Source organism: Acomys minous, assembly GCF_964271855.1.
Source record: "Acomys minous genome assembly, chromosome: 1".
Taxonomy (NCBI): Eukaryota; Metazoa; Chordata; class Mammalia; order Rodentia; family Muridae; genus Acomys; species Acomys minous.
The window spans coordinates 124,247,434-124,268,886 of record NC_140483.1 but is presented as its reverse complement, the minus strand read 5'-3'; the positions used below and the strand labels follow the sequence as shown (position 1 = coordinate 124,268,886).

Here is a 21,453-nt window from a genome sequence, read left to right as displayed (position 1 = left end):
GCCCAAATAAAGTGGAAAGATTGAGATAGATGCCCAGGAACTAGTGCTATTAGCACAAAGTTGATTTTTTATCATAATTTCTTACTCATTTCTTAAAATGAACGTGAAACTGAGAATCAGATAATTTGCCAGAAGGACTGTCAAATAACTCTGTGCCCACGATTATCCTCAGGCATGATAGAGAGTCACCTGGACCCCTCCCACTATGGAAGCCGAAGCCACATCTATTAGCAATGAGTCACTGATCTGTGCCCTAAGAAGGACCCTGTGAGGAGCAGCTCGCAGCACTGAGAGTGTGGGAGGAACTCAAGAGTGCAGATTCTGACTCCAGTGACTTTTTTTTATAACAAAATAAGGGAAAACAAATTTTCTATTTCCATAGTAGCTTTTTCTGAAGTATAACACAGTTTCACAGACACAAATGTGTTACTTTTCTTCCAGAAGTAGAAAATTGTAAAAACCCTGATCTTTACATAGCAGAACTTATTAGATATCACAGAAGGGAATAGAAAATCTAGATTCAAACTTCTGAGCCCAATTAATGGCCACTAAATGTTCTTAAGTCAGGCCCGGCTACGACAGCAGACCGTGAAGTGTACAGAGCACAGCATTTACCCTAAAACCTGAATCCGACCTCATAAGCACGTGCAATTTACCCTTAGCCACTGCTTCTATTCCTCCCAGATCCCGGAGGGATGTAGCATGGTAGTTAAGCTTAGGGCATGCAGTCAAATGAACTGATTCAAATCTTTGTGGCCCAAATAGCTTCCCTGGTTTCTTTATCCATAAAATGGAAGCAAAGATAGTGGCTCTGTTACATGCCTGTGGAATATGAAGAAAATGCATAGAAGCTTCTCAGGATAGTGTCGGACCCTCAGGAAGTCTTTAGTAAATGTTACCTGACTTAAGTCTTCATCCTAATCCTTCTTTTGTCTTGGGACTATGCACCTCAACATCTTACTTACTCTCCCTCTGATGGAAGGTAGTTACTACCACAGCACCCAGAGGTTAGGTCCAAGATGACCTTCTCCCTACCACAGAGCTTCAGGGATGACCTGGCCTGGCCATTTAGCCTTTCCTGATGCTTGTAAACCAACCACCCTAGTTTAAGTTGTGTATGTTTGGGATTGATGCCTTATACATAAAACAAAAACAACAACCTACAAAAAACTTTTGTTGGTGTTGTTGTGGTTCCACCTTGAAAACTAAAGAAACTGATTAAACTTTATAGCTTTTGTAAGAATTAAAGGAATTGTGCAATGGATCATATACACAAGACTTTCCTTTTTATTGAAGAAGCCATGCGACTTCTTAATGATGCCAAAAGAGCCTGTGATCGATATATTTCTTTAAAAGTAACTATAATTTTTATGCAGATATTTTAAAAATGGTTATGGAAATTGATTAGAAGTATGCATAATTAGGATTTAGAGTGCGCTAGTCTCCAGCCTCCATCTCTCCTTCCTTCCGTCCTTCCTTCCTTCCTCCTTTCTTTCATTCATTCATTCAACTGGTATTATGCATTTGTTCTGTGTACCATCCTATATAGGCAGTAAATTCAACAACAACAACAAAACAACAACAACAGCAAAACAAAAACAACAACACACTTAAGCAAACACAGAAACACCAGGGAGAAGAACAGAGTTTAGTTAACATAAAGAGTGTTTTGTTTTGTTTTGTTTGTTTGCCAGTAAAGAAAGCTTTTTATTATGGCTGTGAAACTGCAACCATACATCAGGCACACAGAGGGAAAAGACTTTCTGCACAGCAGAGGTGGCAGGCAGAGCTGAAGAAACTGAAGCTCAGCTTTTTCTTGAAGTCTGGGCCTTTGAAAGTCTCTGTAGAGCTGTCCTTCCTTCATTTCGGGTTGGTCTGTTTGAAGAAAGACAGGATGGCTAATGGGCTCTCAACTGTTACATGCTTGATCCAGCCTGAACTTGCTAAACCAATCCTCACCAGGGGGCCAACTGGCAGGAGCCATTGCCTTCAGACCTTTGTTTTAAGGTGTAAGACTGTTGTCTCAGGTAGGAAGGAGGCTGAGGTAGAAGTCAGCCATCCAGTAAGTTATGCATCCTTATACCTTGTTATGTCCTCCTTCTCTCTCTCTCTCTCTCTCTCTCTCTCTCTCTCTCTCTCTCTCTCTCTCTGTGTCTCTCTCTCTCTGCCTATAGGGAAGCCTCGTAGTCCCTCACCCCATGCGCTCCAGAAGTCATCCTAACTCCTACTAGATGGTTGGGGCACAGACTGCTCTAGCTGCCCTTAAGCTGGCAAAAGGGAGATGGAATGGATAGCAGTGCCTCAGATGAGGTCTACATAAGAGACCATGGCAACACTTAACGGACAGCAAAGATCGAGATCATTAATATGGTCATGTGATGAACATGTACATCCTCAGAGCACATCATTCCAGTCAAATTCCCAGTGGTCAAACTCACAGTTTGAGAGAAGTTATTCTCCAAGCAATGACCCTGAGACGTTGCTGAAGAATCCTCTAAAAACAAACAAAACAAAAAGGGACTGATGCAATTATATTTCTCCTTTGTTTTGTTAGTAAGGTCCTTATGTCTGATCATGACCTCAGCAAATGGAATCTGAGTTTTACTTAGGTTCAGCCCATAGTGTTTACTCCCATTGGACATTATGCCTGATCCATGGTCAGAGGCTTCTGATGCTGAGAAGGCACAGCCTTCTCTTACACGGTTTCCAGACATGTGATCCTTAGTCAGGAGTTTGGGTGACAGACAGCTGGGTGCACAGGGAAAGTTCATATTTTTGAGGGGGAAGTACCTTTGAGTTAGACATGAATTATACATTATAATGAATGCCATGGTAGGGGTCTTCACTGAGCTCTGACTGCTTGGAACAACTTTCAAGCCACTGGTTTCCAATCAAGTTTATCCTTCCCACTCATCCCTCTCGGAACTCTGTCTGGCAGAGCGTGCTGCCTTATTTTATGTCAACTGGACACAAACTAGAATTGTCTGAAAGGAGGAACTCTCAATTAAGAAAATGCCTCCATCACATCCAGATGTATGGTATTTTCTAAATTAGTGATTGATGGGGGAGGGCCGATCTCATTGTGGGGATTGCCATACTGGGCTCGTTGTCCTGGGTTCTATAAGAAAGCAGGCTGGGCAAGCCATGTGGAGCAAGCCAGTAAGTAGCACCCCTCCATGGCCTCTGTATCAGCTCCTGCCTCCAGGTTCCTGACCTGCTTGAGTCCCTGCCCTGACTTCTTCCAATAATGGACTGGAAGTATAAGCCAAATAAACCCTTTCCTCCCCAACTTGCTTTTAGTCATGGTGCTTTATCACAGAAATGGTAACCGTAACTAAAACAGAAGAGGAATTATTCATATATAAGGGTCAATTGGTCAAATCCTTTTGACAACTGCAAACATAGGGTAGTTATACCCGTATATTTGACTCATGGGACTGATGAGATAAAAGTAACATAGAGATGTCACAATGATGAATATAAACTTAATAAATAATAATGATTCATCAAATTATAGTTCATTCTTCCATCTATCCCATCATGTATCTCATATTCTTACCACATGGGACAGCTGGTCTGGGAATGTGTTCTTTTGTTCTCTAAGACGTTATATAATTATATAAAAGGAATATACATACATATCCCATTTGAGGACAAGGACAATGCATGTCATTATATACTTTTTTAATTAATTTTTTTATTAATTTATTCATATTACATCTCAATGCTTACCCCATCCCTTGTCTCCTCCCATTCCTCCCTCCCTCCCATTTTTTCCTTACTCCCCTCCCCTATGACTGTGATTGAGGAGGACTTCCTCCCTCTGTATATGCTCATAGGGTATCAAGTCTCTTCGTAACATGCGTAACTCCTGACATGTTGTAGGTATGTCATAAACATTATAAAACAGTTATGATTCTAGAATGGAGGCTAATTTTGCCCAGTATGTTGAGTAAGCCAGTAAGCAGCAACTCTCCATGGCCTCAGGAGCAAGGGAGCATAAGTGACGAACTGGGGACTTGGTGGTCCATGAGCACAAACAGAAATGGCAACTTCCAGGACCAGCTTCAAGGAGGCACATCAATTTTACTCAGGGAGAACAAGGGTTATGGAACTTTGCAGAGTGAGTAAAGAGATCCAGGGTGGGCAAAGACCAATGGCTGAAGGGTTAAGATACAGAGATGCTTCATTAACATGGAGAGGTATTCCAGGAATCCCAGGTGCTTGCCAAATGGGTTCTTACTGGGAAAAGGGGAGTTGCACTTGTAATTTTCCTAAGGTCTACATGACATTCTTTAGGTAAAGGGTGTGGGGATTTGGGCTCCCCAAGTCAAAGAGGAAACCTCACAGACAAAGGGAGTCCTCCATTTTGTAATGAGCTCAGGGCTTTCCAGTAACGATGGACTGTGGCCTTAGCAGCAGGGTTTCCCCACGCTGAGTCATAAAAGCTGAGAGTAAGGAAGAAGACTCAAGTTGTAAAAGTATACATTGAACAGTTACCACGCAGATGTCTGATCCTTACATCGAATCCTACCACCCTGCTCTGCTCTTCCGCAGCCTCTACTGTCTGAGGGCAGGACCAACACTCAGCAGTGGCTCTAGTGAAAAGTTTCCTCCACTTCCATGGGCCTCTTCTGTTAGTAGCTCTGCACACAAGTCATTAGCAGGCCTGTCAGTTCCATTGTCGATTGTCAATTACTTCTCACTCGGCAGGTCCCACTCAAGCCCAAAGCCTCTGAAATCGCCTACTTAGCACACCATAAAACCAGAGCAGAGCTATTGAAGGCGTCAACAGATCAGTGGTAAAAGGACAATGATGACAAAGTGAATGTGACATTTCTGATGTATAATTAGCAAAGAATTATTAATTAATTGAAGGGCTGCTGAGAAAGATGAGGGAGCTCAACAGCACACACTTGTGCTTGGCAGTTGGAGTGGGAAGCACATTTCTGCTTTCTGGTTTAGGTACCCACATAGGCAGTAGAACTACTTGACAAGAGCCTCAAGTTAAGAGCCCAATTCATTGCAATATTTGTATCATTTTCACTTATGAAAGTTCTGACAAACATCTGTGATGTTTCTGCATTTCTCATGACATTCTAAGCCACGCGTAAACGGTTTTATAAAACTTCGTAATGTAATAGTCTGTTTATTACCAAGTTTTGTGTAATCTTAAGAATATTAGTTCATGCATCAAATGAAATTGCTGTACTAATGGTAAATAACTTAGTAAAGCATTTCTTCATATCAGACGCTAGACAATCTTCATAGGCTGCACAGAGAGAGTGGTATAATTATTCCAGTTTTATCCATGAACGATCGGAGACAAAACTCAAGGACATAGGGTTGTAAATAAAGTTTGTGTATAGAGTCCCTTCTAACCTAAGAGTCTTAACAACCTAATTCAGGCACTTCTCTGCAGCAGAGTTGGTCTGTTCAGAGTAGAAACATTGATCTTCTATAACAGATGAATAATACTAAGTAATTCAAAGTAATTCAATAGCAGAGGAAAGAAAACATGAAATTATCCTAACTACTACCATGTCTGAAGATGCATGGTATAATGGAGACATGGAACCACAGAGAACAAGTGTTAACCTCGACTTTTCTGTCTTGTTATTTACATATTAACCAGATATTTTAATCCATGTTGTGTGCCAGACAGTACCCTAGTCATTGAGAATGCAGAGAGAAAAGAATATACAAACCTTAGGATGCATTTATTAGGCTGTGATGTTGGACAATTAATCTGCTTGGGCTTAGTTTCTTCCTTTTTAGGCAGGAATCATAAGACCTAATTTCTGTGTTAATTGTGAAGAATAAGAAAGATAAATCCTCATGGGTGGTGTTTAATATTGTAAGTAATCAAAACATGGAAGCTTCCTTCACTAATATTTTATAGGCTGCATTCTAGTGAAATGGGACTAGTAATTTCTCATGTGAAAAATCACCGTTTCCACTAAAAAAATGGAATATGGCTTCTGATGAAGCAAAAATGGCAGCTTTTCTTCACATTTCTTTTCTTGGAAAAAAAACGAGAGATGATTAACTGGGAATGAAGGTGAGGTGGCAGATGGGAGAGGAAGCAAGTCAACTGTGGTGTGTGCTCTTTACTCTTATGTCTACATGAAAATAATTTTTGGTGTGTAAGTGAAATTTGTCTATAAATGGAGTGTGCTTTTGCTGTTAATTTTGAATCTATATCCTCTGAAAATAAAATGTTCCTCTAACAAATGCTTCATTTGTCATTATCTGAAAGCTTCAATAACTGGGGGTGTGTTTGGTTTCTTTACTTCTAATCTCACATAAAATGTTATTGTTAACTCTCAGTAGAAGTTGACCTTAATTCTCTCAGCTTATTTTTACTATTCCAATCACAACCCCAAAGTAATAAAAAATATTCTTATATAACAAATACATTTCCTTGTAAAGTGTCTAAATATTTGGTAGCTTTCCTAATTTGCTTTCTGTTGCTATGATAAAAACCCAAAAGCAATTTGGGGAGGAAAGTGTTTATTTCCTCTCCCACTTCCAGGTTATGGGCTATCTTTGAGGGAAGTCAGATAGGAAATCCATCAGAACAAAGGCAAGAACATAGAGGCATATTCTTTACTGGCTTGCTTCCTCTCTTGGTCTCTTCAAGCTTTCTTATATAGCACAGGCCTATCTGCATAGAGGTGATGTCACCCACAGTGGGCTTCAATCATCAGTCAAGAGAATTCCCCCACAGACTAATCTGATGGGAACAGTTTCTCAGCTGAGGGTCCTCCTGCTCCGATGACACACAAGTGGACAATGAAAACCAGTCTGTATACTGGCTGTTAAGTAAAGAAGTAGGATCTCTCTGCATAGGCACTTGGGCCCTCAGGAGATATGACAGCTGTTTTAAAGACTGGCTTCCAGGAATGTATCTCAGGAGATGGGCTGTGACTTCATGTCAGCCATATCACCTTCTTATGTTTTCCAGAGTTTTTCTACCTGAAAAGAATAAGAAGGAATAACTATTCTATGAAGTTATTATAAATTACTACAGTCAATAAAATGTGGAGTAAAAAATTCTTGAGAGCTAGGAGATAGCTCTGTTGATAGAGTGCTTGCCTTGTGTCCTAGGCTTTCTATTACTGTGAAACACTGTCACTAAAAGCAGCTTATGGGAAGAAAGGGTTGTTTTATATTTCCAGGTCACAGCTCAACTTTGAGGGGAGTCAGGGTGGGAACTTAAGATAGGATTAGGAAGCAGAAACCATCAAAAATGCTGCTTACTGCACAGCTCTCTGGCTCTCCCATGGTCATGCCTAGTTAACTTTCCTATACAACCTTGGACCATCTTTCTGGGGAATGGTGTTGCTCACAGTGGGGCTGGATCCTCATAAGCCAATTAACAACCCACAGACATGCTCACAGGCTAGTCTAATGAAGGCATCCCTCAGTTAATAATCCCTTCTCATGTGACTCTAGCCACTTCAAGGTGACAGCTTTTTAAAGGTAACTAGGACAAGACATCTTGTACATATGAGGACCAAGTTCAATCCTCCTGTTTGCTTTTTAATTTTTTTAAAGTAGTTCTTTGAGAATTCCATACAATGTATTTTTATGTTAACCCCTCCCCCAACTCTTCCCAGATCCACCCATCTTCCCTCCCCACTCAAATTTGTGTAAAGTTTTTTAACCCATCTTTTCCATCTGTACTTCCCATTTATTCCCAGCTGTGTGGCTTTCCGTGGGAACACGGCCAACTCACCTGGGTCCACACACTTACAGAAAACTGACTCTCCCTTTCCTAGTGGCTATCAGTTGTCAATAGCTCCTTGGCTAAAAGTGGGATTTCATGTCCACCTCCCTCCCCTCACCATGCTGAAGGCTTGTCTGGCTTGAGCTTGTGCAGGTCTTCCGCAAGCCGTCACAAGTGCTGTGAGTTCGTATGTGCAACTGCCCTGCTGTTTCAGAAAACCACTGCTTTGCTGTAGTCACCCATCACCTCTTCTGCTCCTTTTATACAGTGACCTGTGAGTTTGGGGAAGAGAGGGTGTGACACAGACGTCCCATGTCAAGAAGAGCACTATGAAATCTCTTGTTTTATGCTACTTAGCCAGGGTGGATTTCTGTGTTAGTCTCTATCCGGGTTACTTTTATGTCAACTTGACCCAAGCTAGAGCAGAGGGTCTCAAACTTGGAGTCCCCTTTGGTGGGGGGGGGACAGGGGGGTGGAACAATCCTTTCACAGGGGTCATCACATTATGATGCACAATAGTAGCAAAATTACAGTTTATGAAGTAGCAATAAGAAGAATTTTGTGGTTGGGGGTGACCACGACATGAGGGAACTGGATTAAGGAGATGCGGCATGAGGAAGGATGAGAGCAGCTGAGCTAGAGTTATTCAGGAAGAGGAACCTTGATTGAGAAAACGCCTCCATCTGATCACCTGAGAGAAAGTCTGTTGGGCTTTTTTTTTTTTTTTTTTTTTTTTTTTTTTTTTTTTTTGATTAGTGGTTGATGTACATGGGAGGGCTCAGCTCAGATGGTCCTTGCATGTATAGAAAAGCATGCTGAGCAAGCCATGAGGAGCAAGCCAGGAAGCTGCAGCCATCCATAGTCTCTGCTTCCATTTCTGCACCCCTGTTCTTACCTTAACTTTGTGACTTGGCTTCGCCTCATGGACCTGTCATCCTGGATAATTCTTTCCTCCCCAAACTGCTTTTGTTTGTGTTGTTTTATCACAGCAATAGGAACCCAGCTTAAAAAAAAAAAAACTCCATCTACTACATAAAGAAGCCTCTCTGATGAGGGTGGAGAGATGCACTAGTCTATAGGAGTAACACTAGGTCTTTGGGGGTCAGTTTAAATTAGACCATTTAGCAGAGGACTAGCAGCTGGTTCTGCCATAGGGCCTTTGACTCATCTAACCGTAGATTATTGGCCCCAATAATGATGGCAGGCATGGGTTTCGTCTTGTATAGCAGGTCTTAAATCTAATTTACACATGCTTATAATATGTCTTGACTAATTCTACCCGATACCCTACCCACATTCCCTCTCTTGTCTCACCTACTACTTTTTCTTTACAACTGTGTGTTCCCCGCCCCCCTGAATGGTCTTAAATTTTTTAATGCATCTGCCTTCAATTAACACTATACCACCTCATAGATAATACAAACATCTTTTATCCAGTATGTCCGATTCTTCTTGGACATCTCACCTACCAATCTGCTGTCATCATGAGCATGCATTTGGCATTACTGCTTCCTACTATCCCTGAGTCATTCAGAATAAGAAACGCAAGACATTGTATTTCACTTCCTCTGTTTATTCCTCTGACGCCATGTTACATGGCTCTCCATTTATTGTCAATCTCTCTCTTTCCTTCTCCCACAAGAACATTTCCTAACATGCCTTGCAGGGCAAGTCCGGTGGCAATGAATTCTTTTGCTTTTGATTGCCTGTGAAAATCTTGATTTCACTTCTTTCACTGTCGAAGCATATACAGTCCTATGCCATGGCGTTTTCTTTGAGCACTTTACATACTTCCCTACATACTCATTTTGCTACTTGCGTTGTTTACAATAATTCTGTGGTTCTCAGTCACGGTCCCCCATCAATGCTTATCTTTCTGCTTTACAAATTTTCTCTTTGTCCTTGGCATTCTTCTCTTTAAACTTGACATGTTTAAATATGAATTATACATGGGTTGGATTCTCTCTGATCTTCTTGGATCCTCTGCAAAGTGTATTCAGTCCTTCCTGTGTGACTCAGCAGTCCTGCCCAGATGTTCACTTTGTACCACAGATTCCACTGTTGTTGTTGACAGTGATCATGATTTGTTAAATTTTGGTAAACTAAAATATTTGAAGTCTTCAAAAATGTTAAGGTAACACATGAATAAAAGTCCATAAAAATGTACATAATTATTCTCAGCAATAATAAAATCTAGACTTTAATGTCTCTGGAGGAGGCCCAAGGCTGAGCTCAGGACTGTATTTGTTGATGTACTTGTGGTTGTGACCTGAAGGGGACATAGAACAACTGTTTGAGTAGCAGGCTTGCTTTCCTTCTGTGTTTCTCTTCTCTTTTTCCCCAACCCTTCTCTTTCTTTTTCATTTTTGAAAGAGAAGCATCAGTTTTGTTTAGTTAAGAAATTAAGGTAAGACATCATTAAGCAGCCATTGGTAACTGTTTGCATCTCTGGCAGGTGAGGAGTGAGTAATCATATGGAATGCTCCCCGACCCCCAGCTGCCATCTTTTTGTCTCTAGTCAGTAAATATTTTTTGAGGAAAAATAGAAAATAATTAAAAACTGCACGGATGGCCTTTGATTATTGTGCTGTGTTAAATGTCTCTTCCTTTACTTAAAACTTGCTGTTTGCTAGGTCCTGTATGAAGAATTTTTGAAAGGCCTCACAGATGATCTTCACAATGTTGCAGCGTTTATAACATTTGAAACTTAAAATTTTGTCTTTCTGAAGTCTATCCTGGGCTCTTTGTTCATTCTCTGTGGGAATAACTCACTCACTTCTGGAACCCCGGTTACTTTGTGTTGATAACTCCTAAATATACAAGCTTCCATCCTGCCCCTTGGCCTTTAAGAACCATATGAGCTTTTCACTGACTAGATGTCTCTACACTTATCCAGGGGTACCTCTAACTTCATGCCAGAAGGTACCTTGACTTTGTCTATTTTTTTAGTCCAGTGTCCATCTTTCAGTAAATAGTAATGTGACATCCATCTCTTTCCCTGCCCTGGAAATTACAAGTCACCCTGGAGTTCTTGCTTCCCTCACCTGCCCCCTTAGGTGATCTCTAGTTTCTGTTCTCCCTTTCCTAAACAAATTAAAACCTTCTGCTTCCCTGTTTTCACTATCACCACCAAACTCTTGTCACCTTTGATTTTGCCTGACGCCACACAACATCATAGCGCATCTCCTCTTTCCTGGTTCATGTCTGAGCTCCACTCTGTTTGCTGCAACTGTATCTAGCTTTCAAAAATACGGCAGCAGCTCTCTACTGCGCTTGGCATGAGTCAAACCACATACCATGATTTTTATAACATCTCACACTGTTATTTCTCTGTATCTATGATTCCCCTTCCCTCAGGATAGATACTCTTTGATTGCGAGCTCTGGTTTTTGTAGGTTCTAGTCCATATTTGTTTTGGCTTTCTAGCTATGCTGTTTGCATTTCCTCTGCCCAGAAGATCTTTCTATGTAGAGACCTTTGACTACCCTTTAGCTTTCATTTGTGTCTAAACGGAAGCATCACTTGAAAGCCTTTCTTGGCCTTTCCATTAGCATAGTTCCCCCAACACACACACACACACACACACACACACACACACACACACACACACACACACACACACCCTCACACCTTTCTGGGATTACCCTTGTCATACTGTGGCTGGTATTCATTTGTTATAACCCGTCATAGGATCCGTGAGGGTTTGCCTCTATTCTTAGCACAAAAACACTGTGCCTAGCACACAGTAAGATCTAGATAAGTATCGAATCGATGAATGAATGAATAAGCAGGGATTCAAGTTTAAAACTCAAGGTTTCCTTTACAACTGTTCTCCCTCAAGGAAGTAATTTACCTGGGCAAGAATAGCATGAACTGTTGGATTAAGAACTATGGGCAAAAAGTCAATGTGCCCAGTGTTAAAACCTTGGAAATGCAGATGAGATACAAAGCTAGCTGTAATGGTGCCTTCAGTTTTCTCTGTATTTTTTTTAATTCTTCAAAATAAAGACTAAACAGTGAATATTCAAATACCATGTTTTCTTTAAAATAAATAGAGTGGTGTATTTGGGGTATTTCTTGCACAATAGAAATGAAGAGAAATAGGGATATTTATATTATCCTGAAGAAAGTAGAGACACAAAAGTTTATAAATCAAACAAAATATTACCAAAAAAAAAAAAAAAAAAAAAAACAAGGAAGAAAGGAGATAATTGGGGCGTCACAGTGTTTTCACTTTACACTGTTTTGCTTCGTTAGGTATGTGAATGTAATGCACAGACTAGATGCAGAGACTAAGAAGAGGGCTCAGTCCTAAAGAAGTCATCTATAGTGATCTTTGTAAGGCTCTGAGAACAGTGCACAAGAAGGGATGAAGAGAATGTAAGAGCTAAAAGATAGGAGAAGGCAGCAAAGTCACATTCTCTAGACACACACTCACAACATGGTCATACCTCCACTCAGCTTCTATCACCTGCACTTGGCCTGCACAAGACAATGCTCTACTGTCAGTCTCGGACTGGGGAGGGGCTTTGGGGCCTGTACTCCTCACTGCTGAATTGTGAGCCACTGCTGGCCACCATCTTCAGTTGCGTGACCAGCGGTGTACTCAACAGACTGCAGAGGATAGTTCCAATGCCAGAGTTACACCGATGGCCCTGGCCAGATGTGGAGGGACACAAACAAAATGAGAAGAGGTGCATATGGAAGAGATTACCCTGGAAGAGGGAGTTTGGCAGAGAAGAAAGATGGGCGAGAGTAGGAGGAAGAACAACCAGAATCCATTGTACATATGTATGAGAATTCAAAGAATCAATTTAATTAAAAAAAAAACAAAATAAATAAAGCTGAAAAGGTCAAATGTTCAAGACATACTGAGATGAAGCACATTAATTACTCTAAAAGAACAGTTGAAAAACCTGCGTACATTGTCCGTTAAAGTTAAGGTTTGTCCCTGGCGGAATGCAGCCGTAGGAGGCATGCCTATTTTGTGAGCAAACCAATTTAAGCCAAGTTTTCGTTGTTTTGTTCTGTTTCAAAAGGAGGTTTCAGCAGGAATGCTGAAATTGAAATAAAATATGTTAATAAAAATATAATTGCCTTATTAATACCAAATCACGCAAGGGGATTGATTTTTCACCCTTCCTATAAAGCCTTTGTTTAACATTGTAGTCCTAGTCTAGAGCTGCTCAAAAGAAATTCTTTGCAATTGCTTGTGTTACAATGTGGCAGCCTGTCACTGAGACTTTCAAGAGTCCTGCAGGTGATAAAAACAGCTTTCAACACATCCTTTCTCCCCTTCAAGCCAGGACTGCAATTTAATGCTTAAATTCTCCTATTCTGCATACTTTTGCCAATAGGAGATTTTTGTTTTTTCTTTTTTGTTTTTTGTTTTTTGTTTTTAAATCAAGGCACTTGTTAGCCAACGCTTTTGTCCTATAGCAATGCATTACTACTTGAACTCTTTTTCCCCTAACTATAAAGCAGCATACCAAGGTCTGTGCAACTCACGGGAAGCAATGCAACCACAGTTCTAAAGCCTGGCTCCATTCACCTGAGAACCAGCACAGGGTCACTGTAGGAGAAATACATCCCATAATCAGTGAGTAAGGTCATATTAACTGCACAATGCAGCAACAGTGGAGAAAATAGTGTGTTTGTTTCTATTTTTTTTTTCTCTCTCTCTTCAGTTAGTTAGTTAGATACTTTGTAGTCAAGGCTTTATTTTGTAGCCTTGGAATATGGATTTTTTTTTCCTGCATTAGCCTCCTGAGTGCTAGCATTGCAAGTATGCACCATGAGCCCTGACTCTAGACCTAGTCTATGGACAACTTTCTTCTCCTCTGAGCTTATTTATTTCTTTATCGGAATAAGAAGACACACATTCAGCCATACAAAAGGCTGCATGGGACTAAATTTGTATAACTCACCTAACACAAGACTGGATTGGACAATAGAGAAACCAGTGGACTGATTTCACTGCAGTGGGCTACTCCAGGGTTGCATGCTGAGAGTTACTGGTCCAGGTCGTCACTCAGGCCAGGAATTCTTTGTAAGCTGATCCAGATCTAGATTTTTATCATCTGGATGGCCACTTCTGCTCTGTTTACTGTTAGCAAGAGTTTAGTGGAAGCTTGGTGTATTGTACCTGTTAAATTAAAAAGACATGAAATTTAAAGGATGTGTATTTCACAAACTAGGATCTTTAAAAAATATATACCAGCCCTTTAGTATTTACCTGAAGAACTAAGTAATTCAGGCCTGCTGTTCTCTTTATAGTAATACTCCCTGGGCATAATGCAAGGAGAAGCAGTACAAGTTGTTATTTTTTTTAAAAATTCATCTTGTCAACCTATACTCTGAGCTCTCTGTGCAATTCATATCCTTGGGCAGCATTTAAACACTACTTGTGGCAGTCTGGGGCCATCTGTTGAAAAGTGCTCTAAATAATCTTGATGGTCGAGTCCTATTAAAAATCATACTTTTTATTCAATGATAGGATCCTATTTTGTTCATTGCAGTATTGTCAGTAGGTCTACGTGAGAACTTTGTGATCTTGGTCAACTTCTTTCTCAGATCTGAGCTCCTGTGTTACAAATGCAAAGGCTGATTCTATCACTTAGAGTAATTTGGCAGCATCTCTATAAAAAGCTGACAAATGACTGTGCATAGAAAAGGATGCTGCCTCTCCCTTAGGGGCCCGTCATTCCTTTGAATTTGTTGTTTCTCTGCCTGGCACAGATATTTTTCATGTTAGTAATGTGGGGTTTTTCCATCTAGGCTTACCCAGAGCTTTTGCTCAAAGTCAGGTATAAATGATACTAACTCTGCCCATCACTCTTTGAAATGAAAATAATCCATTACCCGAATTCCCATAGATTTAAAGTGCATCTGTTTCTTATTGAATTTACTGATCCCAGCTGTGCAAAAATACTTATGCTTATGTCTCTGCATCTTATCTTTTGTTAGGCTTTGATTGTGTATCTCAATTGTGTCCCAAATAAGAAAAATGTGTTTGCCTTTAAAATCAGCCACTAGTTTAATGAATACAACAATGAACATAATTTGTTGACTTATAACAACTCATATCCTTGTGTAAATAGTTAATCAAAGTACACTTGTTAAGCATCTAATACTTATTCTTTGGTCTGCTAGACTCTGTGTAGGTTTGGTATCATGAAAGCAAAATGTCTGCTTGGCCCTTTGTGTTGCTGTGTGGATCTTGTTTTCTACGACTACGTAAATAGTTCCTTAAATGTTACATAATTGTCATGGCAACAAGCAACCCAAAATACTCAAAACCAGGAAGATGTACATCAGTGCATTCATTGGTGTACAATATTCAAGGAAGAGATATTGAATTATTGTTTTCTTTTTAACATTTGAAACTTTTCCTTCCTTTTTTTCTTTTTTAATGTATGTGTGCCATGCACAAATAAACAACCACAGACACTAGGGCTAAGTTTTCAGAATCAAAAGGAGACCAGTACAAAGGGAGGTTCCAATGATTTGCTTCTCTTGTTTGCTATCATTTCAGATGATGGAAAATTGTCCTTCGAGGAATTTAAAGCCTACTTTGCAGATGGAGTTCTCAGTGGAGAAGAGCTACATGAGCTCTTCCACACCATTGATACACACAACACCAAGTAAGGAATGCTTCTTATCAGTGGACTCTGTAAATGAGGTGTTGAGTGAGAATGTGACCTTGACCGAGTCACTCAGGCAGTGGGGGAGGGGGACCAGAGAGGGTACATTCTGTAATGCTTAGTTCTGAATATTCTTTCCTAAAAATGCAAGTGTTCTAAAAGCCTTTAATATCTTTAAAAAGATATTTTATATTAGTTTGAAATTGATTGTACCTTCTTTATAGCATATAAAATAGAGAGGACATGTTAAATAATTACACTCTGTCATTAATAAATAAGTAAAAATTCTACCTTCAGTCTTCAGTATAATCTAAACTTTCTTTGTTTAAAAAAATGTCCTATGGGCACTATTATATTAGAATATGCAAATGAAATTATTGCAGCTATAAAGTGCAAATCACTGCTGCCTGAGAGCTACAGGTAAGGCAGGCACAGAACAGCTCTGAAGAGTTGAAGCATAGAATGATTGATTAACTTCATTTATTTGGCATGTAGATCTCTCTTTTGGAGTAGAACACTTAGGAAAATTCTGTTCATATCGCACCCCCATGCTGAGAATATACGATAATGAGGAGTTTACGATATGTATCAACAGAAATGCTCTGCGTGTTTAGGGTTACTGAACAAGATCACATCATTTTTCACAGCCACTATTACAGAATTCTAATATGAAAGAACAGGGATTCACACATGGTTGGAGAGCCGGCACCATGCCTACTTCCTGGACAATCGCGTTCTGCTTTAGGAAAAGCACTGACATGGTTCCAGGTGATAAACCAGTCTGCCAAGACAATGCTCGGGGGTTCTACTATGAACAGACATTTTCCTAAGGCTATTTAGAAACTTAAAAGTTTAAATTCACTTTACTCAAGTGGTTGAATATTTTTAAAACAATCATTAAGGTTCAAGAATTCAACAAAAGTGTAAATTGTCCTGGCAAAGCCTTTTCTTTCATTGTCAGAAAAAAACTTTCTACTTAAGTCTACTTAAGATTCAGTAAGTCATAATTTCAGTATACTCTCAAAAACTCTGTGATTGATGTATTCATAGGATACTTGGTAATCACAAGGAAGGGCATTGTAGGTTACTGTGGCCCAAGTACTGTTCATAGGAACTCAGATATGATAAGAAAATAGAAACTGCTTAGGTAAAGAAATGCGGGGCGGGGGGCGGGGGGAATGGAGAGAAAAATTCTGTCAAGAAGAGGAGAAAGTTCTGGATACATGAAGCATTGGAGTCACTTCTGACTGCTGAAGTGTCAACTATCCAACTAAAAGTGTAAGGGGATTTACAGAGAGGAAAGAATGGTCTGGCTGAGAGATCATTTATCTTCTGAGTTCTTGAAAGTACTTCAACTTTATATTACCTCTGCAAGGCAAAGGTAATCTCGTCAAGAACTCTAGCACTGTCTTGATCATTCTGGTCCTATCTGGAACCATCTAAAATGGTGGTGATGAAAGAAGACTGCGGGTCTTAACCAAACCTTAGGTGGATGCTGGGGAAGAACACTCATGTACAGAACGAAGCCTTTGGGAGAGAGGATGGAGAGGAGACAGAAGCTCCCCTTGTGTGTTGGCTACCCTGTTCTAAGTTCGTAGGCTAACACTCAATCAAGCATGCTATTTACTTCCTCCTTATTAAATATTTTAAGTTTCTAGACGTGGAACATTTATTGGGATTTCTAGCTTTAGAATTTGGTGCCATAAATATCTTCCAATGCATATTTACTAAAATTAAGCGGAAAGTTTTCACTTGATTTTATTGGTTTGATTGGCCATTTATATACATTTTTCATAGCTTGTATTACTTTGTATACATTTAAAATTACTTAGTACCCAAAACAGAGATGGGCAAAGATGTATTCAAGTCTAAAGGAGTGTATATTACTATTTGTTGCTATCATATGCGTTATCAACAACAGTATGTTTTCTGGCATAACTATAATCAGTTCAAAATTAATAATATTAGTTGGAGACCTCTGAATTATATTCATGAAATTCCTCCTTAAAACAGGTTGTCAGTGTCAAGCTTTGATCTTTTACAAAGATTAATTCAAGCTTTGACATAGAAATTCCAGAGCTTTATTTTAAGCTTTAAAAAAAACTTTTATCTTGCATGATCCAAGTTTTTACTATATATGCCAAATTTTTTTCTCTTCTACTCACTTTCTTATGGCATATGCTATCCTCCCAAACACTAATACTTCCAAGCATCCCAAGCAACTCTAATTTTATCAAGAGCACAGCCTGGCCCAAAAGAAACCAATTAATATTGGTGGGGCAGAACCAAGCAAATTGACTATCTCTCCATTTACATCAACTTCCTGATCCTTGTTCCCCACAATGTCTGTTAGTTGGATATTTACTTTGTCATAAGTAGTAGTCTTTCAGAGAACTTGTCTCTGAATGATATCTTGTCTCTACAATGCAGTATAATTAAGGTATATTAAGTATCAAAATTAGATAAATTATTCCTTATAAAAAGAATATCCAGCCAAGCATAATGGTGCATATCTTTCATCCCACCACTCAGAAAGGCCAAGGCAGGCAGATCACTGTGAGTTTGAGGCCAACCTGGTCTACAAAACAAGCCCAGGCCAGCAAACAAACCAAACAACAACAAAAAAGAATACCCTAGTTTGAAGAATTTTTAAATTAATTTTCAAGCTAATTTATGGATCACTGGCCCGTGTTTTTGAGGAAGGTGCCTCACATTCACTATCCAGCTATATATCATAGCTTGAGCTCAATACTCAGAAAAACCTCATCCTAAGCTGAGTCCCATGCAGCATTCTGCTTATGTGCTGTGTTAGACTTCTAGTGTGATAAATGGTTTTCACTATTACTTTTTATACTTAATATCTTAAATTTGTAGCTTTTTTATTCTGTTTGAATACTCAGAATGTTTTCTCTCTGGATTATGGTGGCATAAAGTGATTCATGAAGTATGTAAAAAAATGATGTTTGAATTATATTGTCTGACAAAAGAGAATGTGTTGTATTTTTGAAAGTGTTAACAAACAAAGACATTATTGAAAGCTTTAACTTCTTAAAAATAACTGTGAACAAACTAATCTTTCAAAATAAATTAAAATGTACACCTCCATCTGACTAAAAATTTCATAATCTCAATTATCTTTACAGGTAGGTATGCCTAATCTTTCTTTTTTGAAAAAAAAATTGTTAATCTCCCAGTGACTCCAGTAACTGTTCTTTATTACAGCCCTCCTAGTGCCGGGAAATACTTTCTAGTTTTTCTCAACTTGTTGTTTTCTCAACTTGTAAGACAATAAGACTTATTCATAAAAGAATACTCATGGTACTATTAATATGTAAGTTTAGGAAAAAAAATAAAAAACTAAATCTATAGTTAAGTAGTCATAAGTGAGGACCACCACCCCTATTGGGGGAAAAAAGAAGATTCTTAGGTCAAGAAGAAGCTTTCACAGCTCACATAAAGTACTCTCACTCACTCGAAAGCCAGCTTAGCTACATTTTGCAATCAGTTACCTGAAAACAAGAAAATTTAGCAAAAATCATTGAAATATTAGTCATAGCAGAAGCATGGGAGAAAGATTCCCTAGAGACTTAAAGCAATTCTGGCAGTGAACTGCAGTTAGGAGCTCCAGATTGCCAGGATAGACCAAATGGTAGACCAGATGGAAGTTTTGCTCATGATGCAGAAAGTGAACATACAAAAAAGTGTCCCAAGATTCTCAGAGAGAAGCTCATGACTAAAGCCTCATACTTTCAGATAGAAGAAAGATTCTTTGTTCCAGACTAAAATAGTTTTGGGTTTTTTTGGATGCTGAGTGCTGACGTTTCAACCCTGTGCTTCTTAACTCACTGACACCACAGTGACAGAAATATCACCAACTACTAAAACACGGTAGCTCTGGAATTGAAAACATTCTTTCCTATACTAAACTGACTTTTTTCTCCTGAATTTCCACATAGTCTTCTCCTTAGGGCCACTCAGAATATTAATATTCTATGGCATGCCTTTCCAACATTTGAAAGCAGTTTCCATGCGCCAATGATGAGATTAAAATCCCATAATAATTAGAGAGTAATTATATCAAAGTATTTGTTTCAGATGGCAGAGTTATGCTCCTCCTGAAATAGAAAAAGTTGTTTATCCTATATTTAAACATGATGGTTAATTTCTAAAAGTAGGATGAGTTGATTGATAATGCTACTCTCTTCCTTGAGTTATTCATCACACTGCCTAAGGAGACATATGTTGTGAGATGCTGGAAAAGATGTTAGGGTTAATAGCATGCAACAAGCACTAGGACCATCCAAAGGGTATGCAACAGAGTTGTGCATTGCATTGCATTCACTGCCGTTCTAGCTGAGAACAAGCCAGATCTCCTCATTAACATAATCTACACCACCTTCACGTGGAACAGAGGATGTAAGAAGTAAAACCACAAACTTAGTACCTGTGAAAGTAGAGTAGTCCACAATCCCATGTGTTAGTTACAATATGGGGTGGCTAAAACTGTGTAAGCAAGAAACCAGAGAGTGAGAGGTGGTAGAGCTATAGAGAAAAATAACAAATGACCATGAAAGTCCATAATTGAGTGGTTAGACTAAGCTATAATGGTTGAGTTTTGCTTGAGGAGCTCTGGAAGAATAACACTTATGACCCAGACTGGACAGGAGAAACAAGCATCAAACACCATCTTAAGAGAATCTGTTTCTATGTGTGATTTGTAGAAACTAAGGAAAGGTATGCTCCATTGTCTAAACCCAAAGGTTCTTGTTTTGAAACAGCAGCATATGTAAGGTGCCTTTAAGAGACAGGGTATTTGGGATGCTTTGGGTGAAAGGTGGAATCAGAAGGTTCTCAAAGCTGCAGAGCTAGGGTAAATCAGCCTTTGAACAGATATTCCTCAATCTCTGCTTTGCTCAACTTGAGGAAACTCTCTCTCTCTCTCTCTCTCTCTCTCTCTCAGCTCTTCCTTAGAAGGAGTGAAAGGCCAGGGTGGCTAGAAGCCAGCCTGGAAAACTGTCAGAGAGACCGCTTTTCTTTAGCAACAGCTGCAGCAGACTCCTGCCTTGGGATCATTATCCTACTCTGTTATCACGAGCATCTGTGAGCAATGTGTCCCTGTTTTAGGGGAAACAGGATGAGAACTGGAACGCAGATGCTGCATCAGGATAGAAGGGGTAAATTCTAGGCAGGTACAGCTTGAGTGTCCCACAGATCAAAAGAACTGCTTACCTAGCCTGAAAAACATTTATTATCTCATGATTTAGTAAAATATAACCACCACCACCCTTTGAAGAGCAAAAGAGGCTTAGAGAAATTTAAATTCCAAAAAAAGTTCTGAGAGTAGGGTCAGCAGAAAACCTGAAGTTACTCGTAGTCAAAAACCCTAAAATCAGGAAAATCTCTGTCCTCTAACAGGCTTTCTGGTCTTACTAAGGTGCCCATGGCCCTGCCCTTCCTGCTAGCCTTGGTACCCTTGACTTTCCCACCCATTTGACCATCCAGTGTGCCAGCTTCCCCACACTCTTCTAGAACCATGCTTGTCACACCACCCTTTGTCCATCTGGTCCTCTGTGCATTAGGATGATTGCCAAAATTTAGACATAGCAGCATCTAGTATTTATTCACTTCCTTATGATCCCACCTGCTGTAGATATCAAAATGTTCTTGAATCTCATACAGGTTTAATTCCTTGAGAACTTAGAGTAGAAAGAGTCGTGCGCATGGCTGAAAGGAACACTACTTCATGACATCTTTTTTCAAAATATATTTTATTAATTTATTCCTATTTCATCTAAATGGTTATCCCATCCCTTGTATCCTCCCATTCCTCCCTCCCTCCCATTTTCCCCTTACTCCCCTCCCCTATGACTATGAGTGAGGGGGACCTCTTCCCCCAGTATATATTCATAGGGTATCAAGTCTCTTCTTGGTAACCTGCTATCCCTCCCCTGAGTGCCACCAGGTCTCCCCATCCAGGGGATGTGGTCATATATGAGGCACCAGAGTTCGTGTGAAAGTCAGACCCCACTCTCCACTCAACTGTGGAGAATGTCCTGCCCATTGGGTAGATCTGGGTAG

At 39.7% G+C, this 21,453-nt stretch overlaps 1 protein-coding gene across 1 annotated transcript in view; it reads left to right on the top strand.

The window, feature by feature from the left end:
- The window catches only part of NECAB1 (N-terminal EF-hand calcium binding protein 1), a 155,341-nt gene that overhangs the window by 13,810 nt on the left and 120,078 nt on the right, over positions 1 to 21,453 (top strand). Inside the window, exon 3 of the mRNA XM_084760026.1 lies at positions 15,267 to 15,375. Within this exon, the coding sequence (XP_084616152.1) occupies positions 15,267 to 15,375 (109 nt within the window). The remainder of the gene's footprint in view (positions 1 to 15,266; positions 15,376 to 21,453) is intronic.